Raw genomic sequence first — 12,908 nt, forward strand, 5'->3', positions numbered from 1 at the left:
AACTGAGAGAGAACCAAGACTCTATCTGGATCAGATCCTTTATTTTACAGTTGAGGACACCAGATGACATTGAGAGTGTCATGACATTGAGAGAGCCTCACATGGTGGCGTGGTGGTTGTTGAGTGACACTTTGTATCTCGAATTAGTGAAATTCTCTGAAGTCCAATTGTGGAGCTGTAGTGAGTAGGCCAAGCTGTTTAAGTTTTTAAATTTCTTCTAAAGAAAATGTATAAAAAATACTACATGTGAAAGACTTGGATTGTAAAAGCTGTTACCGCCAGGTACTTCTATAAGACCTTTAATTTGGCACATTCCGACCAGTCCATTGTTATGGCAGAGGAAATGCCAGCACAGGATATATCAAAGTCCAAAATAAATGACTAGTATCTATTTGCAGGGTTTTTCACTGGCCCTGACCCATACGGTTGTAGCATTTTATGCTATCAGAGCCCAGAGCATTTCTAGCCCTTAACTATACCACTTACGAGCACTTATTGCTCATGAGCAAGCTAATCTATACATTGAACTTCCCTTTTCTTTATAAAAAGGAAGACAGTGCCTGTCCTACTGACCTTGCATTTTCCAGCTATTACAAGGATTAAGTCAGATGATCTCTGTGGAGATATTTTGAGAACAGTACAGCACTATCCAAACATAAATACAGAATTATATTATAATATCTTAGAGCAGTGACTTGTGAATAAATATTTGTTGCTTTGATTACCCAGACTCTAAATCCCAATTCCTTGGCACCAAGCCAGGCAAGAATCAACAGGAACTGGAGTTACTGCTGAACTAGAAACTCTAGTTACTGAAAGTATCACATAACTATTCAGGGAGGTAAAGTGATGTAGTGATCCAGAATTTAGCTAGTCTAGGCTCTAGTCCCAGAGTCTGCTTTTAACTATTGACTTTGGACAAGTCACTTAATTTTTCTGGGACCAGAGTCTCGTCAGTGGTCAAAGGATGACTTGAATCAAAGACCCTTTTGATTTATAAAATCAGAATATTAGTGCTTAATTAAAATTACTAAAGTGCAATTTCCCAAGCCATTAATTCATGTGGTTTCACATTTTAAAAATCTCTTTTTAGAAGTAGAGGGTTGAAGCCTAAAAACATAAGCCTATTTCTGGTAAACAGACATTTCAAACACATGTGTATAAGACCCTCTTTAAAATAAATGTCTCTACTCAGATACTTTATGCTAGCTAGTATCCTGTCCAGGAGCCGTTGCTCCAAAAATAAATATATGGTTACCCCAAAACCATGTAGAACAGTACTGGACAGAGAGTAGGCAACCAAATATTTTATGTTACACTTCTCAGTTTGAGTCTCAGTTGGTGTTATTTAACTAATCCGAGCCTGATTTCCTATATGTAAATGGGAATACCTCACTCAATGATCCACTGAGATGGTGTACAGTAGAATGCTTTGTAAACAATTAAAGATAACTGCAAGATATTACTACTAAATGAGGAATATAGTTTACTAAATCTTGCCTAAGAAGATGCTTTTTAAAGAGACAGACCAAAATCTGACTTTATTATGGATACAGCACTTACCCCAATATCTGGCTTAACAAATATGCTCAATAAAGGTTTGCTGCATGAAATGTACAATCCAACGAAAGGCCAAAAGCTCCATGAGCTCAAATTCCACTTCTTATTTCTAAGTTCTCAGATTCTAGCACAACATCTGATGCACAGAAGAAACTCAATAATTATTAGATGAATAAATTTTTGCCCCTTCTAATTCTTCAGCACAGCTCAAGAGGGAGAGGTAAGCAGGGCTGGCATGGAAGATGATTCTGGTAAAGGTAGCTTGGAATGGAAAACTGAAAGTTACTTAGAGAATTCATGCACACTCTAGCAAATAGTTTGGGAGAGTAGAAAGAGCATAGATAGGATCCTAGTTCAAATTCAGTTTTCAAATTCTGCCATCTCAGTAAATTAACCTATTAACCTCTTCAAGACTCAGATTCCTCAGCTTAACAGTACCTCCCTCACAAGCTTAGGGCTTCCCCAGTGGCTCAGCAGTAAAGAATTTGCCTGCAATGCAGGAGAGGCAGGAGATGTGGGTTTGATCCCTGGGTGGGGTAGCTCCCCTGGAGAAGGGCATGACACCTCACTCCAGTATCATTTCCTGGAATATCCCATGGACAGAGAAGCCTGGTGGGCTACAGTTCGTAGGGTCACCAAGAGTAGGATATGACTGAAGCAACTGAGCATAAGGTTAACGACTAAAATGGAAGCTCCATAATAGTAGGGACTTCATTTTGGGTCCACTGTAGACAGACTGAACTGTACTGTACGGTATTGAACAGTGTCTGGCACAGCATAGAGTCTCTAATATTTGTTGACTTGGTTTGTGAGAAACTGAGATAACATAGGTAACGTGTGTGACAGAATGTCTGCATGTAGCGAACACTTAGCAAATGTGAGATTCCATTATCATCATCATCATTACCATTACTAGTATATCCATATTATTATTTACTAGCGGTCGTAGAGGACCTGCCTTTGGGGAAAGACGTAGATACAAATATCGAATTCCCTACTTACTGGCTGTGTGAGTTTGGACAAATTACTTAACCTATTCGGATTCGTATGGTTCCACAAAAATCTCAGTGCCGTGAGAAATCACCTAACACTGAGTCTTGAGTCCCTAACACGCGATACACGGCGGCTATTATTATTATTATGAAGGCAAAAAAACCCGCCGAGTCCCCTTTTATCCGAGAGCTGTCTACCATTTTCCCACATTATTGTAGCTGAATACATAGCATGACCGCAAACAAGGAAGGAAGGAAAGAATTTCAAAGAGACCGAAACCGCTAAACGAGAAAAGAGGGAATTAAAACGGTGCCTGACAGTTCCCACCAAGGGGTGCCAGTTTCCGCGACTGTCAACCAGTCCGACCAGCCAGGGCTCGAGCAGGACAGTCAGCTCGGTAAGGAACAAAAAGGAGGCAGAGCCGACGTTTGGACCCTCCCCCTAACGGTCTCCCGGCCGCTGGCCTCAGGCGGCCGCTGGACTCCCTTTTCCGGCCTCTGCAGGACCACAGTTCCCAGCATGCCTTTGGCAGGAAGTCTTTCCCGCTGGATGACTACGAGTCCCGACATGCCATTCGGCACTCCAGTAGATTAGATGGAAGAGTGGAATGACCCCGTCGCACGCAGGGAATTGTAGTCCATTTAGCTGGTGGCTCTTAGAGGGGCGGGGAAGAGCCGGGTCGCTCTCGTCAGCTGAGGAGAATGATTCATAGAGGAGGGTCAGGAGAGAAGAACAGCTCTGTCCGTGAAAGCCCATTTAAAAGGCTGGACTCTTCTCCGAGGGAGAGAGAGACAGGGGAGCAAGCAGGGTCTCGGGCCTGACCCCGTCCGCCAGGCCTCTACCGAGTACTGGGCCTTGTCAGAGGTGGCGGCTAGGCGCCGGTTGCTGGGGGACCGGTGACGTCGCGGGGTGAAAGTTGAGGGGCGGTGACGTCGGGCCTGCCCGGGCGGAGGCTGGCGGGCTGGAGGCAGAGGGAGGGAGGGAAGGAGGGAAGGAAGGAAGCTGGGAAGAAGCGAGCGAGCGGGGGCGCGAGGCGTTTACCTGGAGGCAGCGGCTTGGGCGCGCAGAGCGGCCGCGGCTCCCCCGCACCTGCGGCCATGGATGAGGAGCGCGCCCTCTACATCGTCCGGGCCGGCGAGGCGGGGGCTATCGAGCGGGTCCTGAGGGATTACAGCGATAAGGTAAAGAGCCCTGGCCCCGGGCGTGCGGTATAGCACCCTTGGGCCGCCCCCCTGGGCTTGCATATCGCATCCCTCCCAACCCCCCCTCACGCCGGGGATGCGCATTGCTCTCCCCCGAAAACGTTTCCGGCTTGGGCATGCGTGTTTGTGCCCCCAGCCTTTTCCATCCGCGCATCCTGTATCCCCCCTGCCCCCATCCTGGCTCCCACCACTCTGATTCCGGCCCAGCAGCTTGTCCCACGGTCCTCTTCCCAAGCGTGCAAGTCACACCCCCGGAATCGGTGAATGTCCGTCTGTGCCCTGTGCCCCACTCTTGGATGCAGAAATGCACGCGAGGCTTCCTCACCTGCATAGCATAAAAATACGTGTTTCTTTGCATAAACACGGCCTTTGACATGCTTAAGACGTATCGGCCACGATGGCAGTTCTTTATAGACACAGCACTGTACAGTTTTCAAGGTGTGATGTCTCATATATGGTCTAACTTGATTCTCAGAATATTTGTAGAGTAGAGAGTATCATCCTTCCCATTTTCTAGATGAGAATACCGAGGCACGAGGAACTGAAATCACGCCAAGGTCATGGACCTACTGTGTTGTACTTGGGAGGAGACTAACTCCTAATAATACCTGTTACTTGTATCGCATTATCAGCTTTCCCATCCTTTATCTTATTTAATCTTGACAGCCGTTCTGTGAGGTTTCATCTGCGTTTTGCAATTGAGATTCTAGATCGGTTAAGTAACTTGCCCAAGGTCATACTTCTGAGCTGGGATTCCAACCTAGGTCTTCAAACCATTCATTATTCTTTCCACTTTACAACTCTACACTAAAAAGGTATCTTCTTTTATATCCCAGTCACTTCTCTGAATGTCTCTTCAAGAACCGTTAGCTCTCCATTACTTTTCCTTCCAGGAATTGTACAAGCTCGCTTCTAAAGGTGACATACCACACCTTTATTCTTCCATTTAGAAGACTACTTAATAGAAATGACTGACTTCTGTGAAAACACACCCAGCACCATGTCACATCCTAGATATAACATCTTCCTTCCTTTCATTTGCTTCCATTCATAATTTCTCCTGTGTTTGCTATGTGCCCACCACTGCCCTAACCTGTGCTTTGCATTGTGGAGCTGCCAGTATGCCATTTCTGCCCTATGTGGAGAATATCAAAAAATCAGGCAACTTCACTCCTGTTTGATCTTCTCAACAATCCTGTGAGGAAAGTGATGGTATTCCCTGTTTCACAAATGAGAAAATTTAGAATGTTGTTGCCCCAAGTCCACACAGTCATTGAGAGATGGGGCTGAGATTTGAATCTAGGTTTTCTGATTGCTCTTTTACAGTACTATGCTGTTTTCTTTGGGAGGCTGTATGGATTCAGTTAAATTCATATCTTAGTTTCTTCAGTCTCTGATATGCTTTATTGTTGCATATCTGCTTAACTTAGGAGAAATTCATTTAATGCACAGGTGTACATATTGTGGAGATTATGGTCGTCCAGTGGTATCTGCTGGGGATTTGTTCCAGGACCCTTTCCCTCCCTCATGGATACCAAAATTCATGGATGCTCAAGTCCTTTATATAAAATGGCATGTTGTTGTTGCTTAGTTGCTAAGTCATGTCCAAATATTTTGTGACTCCATGGACAATAGCCCACCAGGCTCTTCTGTCCATGGGATTTTCCAGGCACAAATACTGGGGTGGGGTGCCATTTTCTTCTCCAGGGGATCTTCCCGAAACAGGGATTGAGCCCGCGTCTTCTACATTGGCATGCAGATTCTTTACCACTGAGCCACCTGAGAAGCCCATAAAATGGCATGTGCGCTTGTGTGCTCAGTTGCTCAATCATGTCCAACTTGTTGCAGCCCCAAGGACTGTAGCCCACCAGGCTTCTCTGCCCATGGAACTTTCCAGGCAAGAAAACTGAAGTAGGTTGCCATTTCTTACTCCAGAGGATCTTCCTGACCCAGGGATTGAACCTGCGTCTCTTGTGTCTCCTGCATTGGCAGGCAGATTCTTACCACTAGCACCACCTGGGAATAACCTATACACATCCACCCTTATACTTTGAATCATCTCTGGATTGCTAATAATACAATGTAAATGCTATGTAAATGTAAATACAATGTAAGTACTATGTAGCTCAGTTTAGTTCAGTCGCTCAGTCATGTCCGACTCTTTGCGACCCCGTGAATAGCAGCACGCCAGGCCTCCCTGTCCATCACCAACTCCTGGAGTTCACTCAGATTCAGGTCCATCGAGTTGGTGATGCCATCCAGCCACCTCATCCTCTGTTGTCCCCTTTTCCTCCTGCCCCCAATCCCTCCCAGCATCAGAGTCTTTTCCAGTGAGTCAACTCTTCGCATGAGGTGGCCAAAGTACTGGAGTTTCAGCTTTAGCATCATTCCTTCCAAAGAACACCCAGGGCTCATCTCCTTTAGGATGGACTGGTTGGATCTCCTTGCAGTCCAAGGGACTCTTCAAGAGTCTTCTCCAACACCACAGTTCAAAAGCATCAATTCTTCAGCGCTCAGCCTTCTTCCCAGTCCAACTCTCACATCCATACATGACCACTGGAAAAACCATAGCCTTGACTAGATGGACCTTTGTTGGCAAAGTAATGTCTCTTCTTTTGAATATGCTGTCTAGGTTGGTCATAACTTTGCTTCCAAGGAGTAAACGTCTTTTAATTTCATGGCTGCAGTCACCATCTGCAGTGATTTTGGAGCCCCCAAAAATAAAGTCTGACACGGTTTCCACTGTTTCCCCATCTATTTCCTATGTAGCTAGTTGCCCATTAATTCAACTTTTGCTTTTTGGAACTTTCTCCAGTTTTGTTTTGTTTTGTTTTCCTTCAAATACTTTTGATCCATGGTTGACTGAATTCATGGATGTGGAACCTGTAGATATGGAGGCCTGATGGTATATTCAATGCAACTTGATTTATAATTGCTTTCCAAAAAATACTTGAGGCAGCTACAAACAGATTTTCAAAAGAACAAAATGCAATAGAAAACTTGGCTGTTGTGTTGAATCACCTAGTGTTTATTTAGCACTTACTATATCCCAGGTATCCAGCAATAAATAGAAACTTTCTTCTGTGGGAAGGGAGGAGGAAAAAACCTCTACCTGGATCTTATCACCTCCTTCAATATTCCTCCTTTTCTTCACGACTAAAGTAGTTAGAACTCCAGATTTGCTTCCTCTAGTTTATCTTTCCTTTTCTTGATCTCCCTCCAGGTTAGTTTCATTTACTACTCCTGGCCAAGTGCTATCAGAGCTTAAATTCTGAACTTTCACATTGGGAATGGTTTTAGAGTTATAATGCCCAATGTGTGTAGTTTTGGGGTGGTATTCTGGGGGCCAGCCTTGAGAATGCTGTGGCTTAATGTGAACTGGGTCGGCCAACTTCTTCAGAAAAGAGCTTTCATGTTTAATGCTGATTGCAGTAGATCCAGAGAACAAAGAAAATAGCTGCATTTCATGTTGGCAGTGGGGCTTTGCCCTCAAGGGAAGAGACATTAGAGGCAGATGAAGAAGAAGGGGAAGTATGATTGCAGTGGTCTGGCAGTAAGAATGAGGAGGTCAAATTAATTGTCCCACTCTCTGGGAAACGGAATCTGAAATTCTAAAAATGTGCCTGGGTCTACTGTGTGCCTCATTTTCTTTATCTGGAAGAGTGGATGAGAAATGTTTAGAATGAAGTGATTACGAGGCATTAAAGAGTCTAACCAAGAAGGGAAATGAATGATGTAGAGAGAGAATGATTAGTTTGTTCTCAAAAGGAAGCTCAAGTATTGTGGAAAGAAGGTTGAATTTGGAATCAGATAAATCTTGCTTCAGATCTACCATTTATTAGCTTCATGACTATGGATAAGTTATTTTAAGCCTGAGTCTCAGTTTCCTTATCTGTAACATAGTTAACAGATATGTACCTATGTACAGATATGTGCCTTATCTGTAACTTAGGTTCCATCACCTAAGTTATTATGAGGTCTAAATTAACTGATGTATGATACCAAATACTGTACAAGGCATCTAGGAGGCATTCCCTAATGATCAAAATTCTCAAGAGGTCCTGTGGCCACAGCACAGGTTCTAGAGCCAAATTGCCTGAATTCTGATCCCCAATTTACTATCCATGTGTATAAAACAAGGTACTTAACTTTACTGTCCCTCAGTTCACTCATCTGCCAAACACGGATAATAATAGTACCTGCATCATACATTGTTGCCAGGATTAAATAAGTTATATGTATAAATCAGAACAGTGCCTGGCACTGAAGAAAAACCCATAGCTGTTCTAAACAGAAAAAGTCAGGGATTAACCCTGTGCCATGGAGTTGACGTCGCCTGATTAAAAAAATAGAGAATATATTTCAGTTTTTCTTTTTCCTTGACCCTTGGCACTTATTAATGGCTGGCGAAATACTTTGTACCATGTTTAAAGCAACATTTACCTGTCTGGCTCCAGGTAACATCTAATTTCTACTGTGTTAAGGAGATTCTGATTTTCAAGCCACCTTCTCTTATTCACTGATCTTGTCATCTTGGGGAGAAGGAAGATCAAGCTATCCCTTTTAAAAGGAAATTTGCCTGTTTCTCAAGGGCATAATGCAAGTTGACTCAGTGTAGGAAAGTATTTTTTAAAAATAGGAAGAGTGGTTGCCCTTTTCTTCTCCTCTCAATTCATCTGTTAACATGTATTGAGTGCCATGTATTTTGTTCTTTTAACAGATTTAGTAGAGATATTGGTTGCCTTCATTATGATTATCAACAACAGACAGTGATCTGGGGCCTTGAGGTGCATAAAAGTATCTTAGTTCCTTGAATCCAGGATATTTGGACTAGAAGGAACCTCAAAGATCACTGGGTCCAATACTCTGAATTAATAGGAGAAGAAACTGGTGTAGCATCATCATCAACTGTGATGATAACTAGAGAGATATTTTGAGGCCATAGAGGCCACCGGGGCGTATGATTACCCCTTGGCAAGCTCCAACAGAATTCCATTATGTAAGTATGAGAAGTTTATGGCCAAATGAAAGGTAAAAGTTACTTAAGATACAGACAGGTAGGTAGGTCTCTGAGATGAGTCCTCATGAGAGGAAAACAGCACTGATAGTAGTGAAGTGTGTTTATGTGCTGCAGCTGCTGCTAAGTCATGTCAGCTGTGTCCGACTCTGTGTGACCCCATAGATGGCAGCCCACCAGGCTCCCATTCCTGGGATTCTCCAGGCAAGAATATGGAGTGGGTTGCCATTTCCTTCTCCAGGGCATGAAAGTGAAAAGTGAAAGTGAAGTCGCTCAGTCATGTCTGACTCCTCGCGACCCCATGAACTGTAGCCCACCAGGCTCCTCCGTCCATGGGATTTCCCAGGCAAGAGTACTGGAGTGGATTGCCATAAGAATCTAATTGATAGGGACCTAATTTGGAGACAGTTGTAGAAATACAGCCTCCTCATTTGAATAAGGGGTATAAACATCCTGGACCATGTAAGAGGACATTTTGTTTTATAGTTTGAGGTTGAGTTCTGACTCAGAGTTCATTCTACAGATTTTTGATGAGCATGTGTAGTGGGCTGTTCCTTTGTTATACATGTTCTTATTTCCAGATTGGATTGGAATTGCCTCAGTAATTGGCAGTTACTGAGGTTTAGTTCTAGAAATAATCTCCGTTCCTAAAACACAGCACAACACACATACACACACAGACACCACTCCAGTTAGGTTGATTCCTTTGCATTGGTACTGTTTGAGTATATATTTGGAAATCTATGAAATAAATCCTAGTTGTCTAGTGGATCAGTATTTGGCTGGATGCCTCCCTGTAGACTGTGCAGTAACAACAGTAGTGTCTACTTATTGAACACCTGCAATGTGCAAGGTGCTATACACAAAGATAAGGAAACTCTTGACAGGTAGTAAAGTTGAATAACTTGACCAAGGTCACGCTTTCAGTAAACAGTGGGACTGGACTCAAACCAGTGCTTTCTGACTATTGAGCCTATCCTGTTCATGGGATGTGAAGCTGGCGGGGGCAGTCCTCAAGAGCTGGATGTGTTACTGAGCTGTTACTAACTTACTTGGTCCCTAAAGCTTTACTGTTGAGTTCATATTTGCTCCTGTTCATCTGGAAATTAAGCATATAAAGAAGGTGAAGTGGTTGACTATTGGCCAGCAGTTCTAGAAAGGCATTTGCAGCCAGAAATGCTGGATAACCTTCCCTTCCCTTTCAGCCTTAAAAAGAGGAGAGAACAAGAGTTGTGGTGTGCTGTGCTTAGTTGCTCAGTCATGTCCGATGCTTTTTGACCCCGTGGACTGCAGCCCACCAGGCTCCTCTGTCCATGGCTTTTCTCCAGGCAAGAATACTGGAGTGGAGTATCATACCTTTCTCTAGGGGATCTTCCCAACCCAGGATTTGAACCCAGGTCTCCTGCATTGCAGGCAGATTCCTTCCTGTCTGAGCACCAGGGAAGCCCGGTACAGAATAGGTTAGGTATGATCTAAGTTGGATAAGAGAAGCCTGCCTTAGAGAAGTCAACATCTTTGAATCCAAACAACCATAGGCATCTGAGTTCCTGAATAGATTGGCATATTCTAAATTCAATTTATTGCCTCACAACACCAGTATATTTGCTAATTAAATTAAGTCCTCATGCTAGTTGGACAGGGCTTTTGAAAGCTTTTCTTCCTCTCTTCCTTCTTCCCTTCTTTTCTTTCTTTTTTAATATTGTAGTTTTACCACAGGATCAACTTTACATTTAAAAAGCAAAAGAAAAATTAGTCCTTGGTACTATTCTAAATTATCACCTTAAAAGATTTAATTCTATGTAGAAACCTTTTAAAAAATATTTTCGTAACTTAGTGATGGTCTTTCTAAAAGATGATTTCTTCTTCTGTTTCCTTACCACAAATGCAAAAAAAAAAAAAAGGTTTAGGAGGACTATTATATTGGCAACTAGGTACATTTATTCTAGATAATGTATGGAATTAATATTTCATATATGATGGCAAAAATTAAGCTTTCTTAGTTCTAAATGCAATTATGTATTTTCATTTGTAGTGAACCTTTACTAGGCTTCAGTTTATTACCAACAGAACAATCTATTGATTCTTTATCTTTTGTTCAGTGTTAGTTTTTACTAAACCTTGGATCTGTAAATTTCTAAGTTAAAGCTTTTGTTCTTCCTTCCTTTTCTTCTTTCTTTTCTTGTTTGTTCATTAATTCACTTTTCTGTTAATTTTTTTCTTTTAATAATAACAATATATCAACAAGTTTTATCAAAGGAACCACCAGAAATTCCACCAACCCTGTATAGGTTTTATTTTTGGATTTTTAACACTCAAGCCTTTGAATGCATCCATCCATACATTGATATAGGTACTGTCATCATAGACATACAATTTGATATTTTACTGTTTTTACAGTTATTGTCATAAAATAATTTTCCATGTTGTTACAGAACTTTTTAGCCATCTTTAAAAAAACTGCAGTATGATAATGTTTCAGATGAATGCACAGTAGTTTACTTAATCAGTCTCCTGTTGTTAGATATTCAGGTTGTCTCTTTTTTTCTTTTGTAACATTTGGTAACACTGCAGTGAATATAATTTTTATCTCCTCTGGATGATTTCATTAGGATAAATTTCTAGGAGTAGACGTTCTGGGTCAAAGGATATGAATATTTTTATGGTTGCTATTATGTGTTGCCAAATCACTTTCGTTTTTGAAGATGATGTCAATTTATACTGCCTCCAGCAATATTACACATGGATTACTGAAGCTTATTTTTCAGAGAGCTTTATGTCCTCAGCCTTGTTCTCCTTTGCTCTGGTCTGTAGGCTGCTGCTCAAAATATTCTTCCAGAATAAGCTACTGTTACACCTCCTTCAGAGTCTTCCCCTGGTGGCCTGTCACCTTTATGTCAGTTCAGGTATAAATTTTTAAATCCAAGCCCTCACCATCTGACATCCATTTTAATTGTTTTGCAAACCATATGTGAGGTAGCTTCTCTTTAGGTTTCCTCAAATGGCCCTTCTCTGTTACGTCTAAGTCTTCCCTCTGACTATTTTGCACTTTAGAACTGCTTCTTTGTCAACATTTCTCAATCTCATTTAATTTCAAAAATCAGTTCTTCTACAAAGCTGTCAGTGCAGAACCACCTGTAATGATAATATCTTTAGTACTTACTGTACTTAACTCCTAATGGGTTGCCAATAAATGTTTGTCAGTGTTGCCAATGAGAAATACAAAGGAAAGGCAGAGAGATGTTCAGTAAAGGTTTTTTTAAAGAGGAAAACTTAGAGGATTCTTAAGTGCACTTGGCTCTCTTGAATAAAACTTGAGAAGAGAATGAAGAACTTTATGCTCTATTTTTTTGGGGGTACTGCCTCTCTCTGACAGAGGACAACTTACTCCATTCTCTATTTCAGCTACAGAGAAAAAATAGTGTTGCCAGTAATTTCAGGAGAGTCGTGACCCTCCTTTTTCTTTCAGTTATTTTTTTCTCAGTATCATTGGCATCATCATTATCATCCTAATGATAATCATCCTCCTGCTAACTGAGTGTTTACTATGTGCCAGGCACTCAGATGGTACATTTTATGCCTTAGCGGCAGCAGCTTTGTGAAGTAGGCACCCCTCTTTCCACATGGGAAATACAGTTATAGTTTGTTACTTGCTTAACTATTAAGTGGTGGAACCATGGTTTAAACTCTCATTCTTACAGAATTACTGTCCTTCCCTATCTATAATTCTCTGATGACTTCTTATTGCATTTGATAAAGTACAAGCTCCTTAACAACACTGGAAGATCCTTCCAAATCTCTGTCCAGTCTACTTTCCCATTCTTATCTTCCTCCACTCCTATCATCCTCTAACATGTGTCCTGTGTTTCATTCCAACAGAGCTGCTTATTTCACAAATATATCATACCATTTGACACATGAGCCTTTGTTTCCGTCCCTAGAATGCTTTCATTTGCCTCCTGGCAAACTCCTATTCATTCCTCAAGGTCCAGCTCAAATGCTCTATACTCTATGCAAAGCATTCCAGATTTTCCTGGACAGTTTGTGGCTTGGTACTCTGTTCTTTTCTGTATATATTTTTGCTTTAGTCTTTTTGTACTGCTTTATAGTTATTTGCTTACTTCTCTTTTTCTTTAGTA

General features: G+C 41.9%; 1 protein-coding gene and 1 long non-coding RNA gene across 12 annotated transcripts in view; one reads left to right on the forward strand and one right to left on the reverse strand.

The window, feature by feature from the left end:
- Positions 1–3,862, reverse strand: part of LOC114114025 (uncharacterized) — a 34,308-nt gene extending 30,446 nt beyond the window's left edge. The window contains exon 1 of the long non-coding RNA XR_003588867.3: positions 3,595–3,862. This is a non-coding gene — a long non-coding RNA (uncharacterized LOC114114025). The remainder of the gene's footprint in view (positions 1–3,594) is intronic.
- Positions 3,550–12,908, forward strand: part of RIC8B (RIC8 guanine nucleotide exchange factor B) — a 102,090-nt gene continuing 92,731 nt past the window's right edge. For 7 of the 11 annotated variants that reach the window (XR_009599970.1, XR_009599971.1, XM_060413162.1 and 4 more), the window contains exon 1: positions 3,691–11,675. Coding sequence is in view for 7 of the 11 variants with exons in the window: in XM_060413158.1 (XP_060269141.1) it covers positions 11,475–11,675 (201 nt within the window). In the remaining 4 variants the exon portion in view is untranslated. Of the gene's footprint in view, positions 11,676–12,908 lie in introns of all 11 variants that reach the window. The other 4 variants (XM_042247173.2, XM_004006700.6, XM_004006699.6 and 1 more) reach the window with 1 other exon arrangement.

Source organism: Ovis aries, chromosome 3 (genome assembly GCF_016772045.2).
Source record: "Ovis aries strain OAR_USU_Benz2616 breed Rambouillet chromosome 3, ARS-UI_Ramb_v3.0, whole genome shotgun sequence".
Taxonomy (NCBI): Eukaryota; Metazoa; Chordata; class Mammalia; order Artiodactyla; family Bovidae; genus Ovis; species Ovis aries.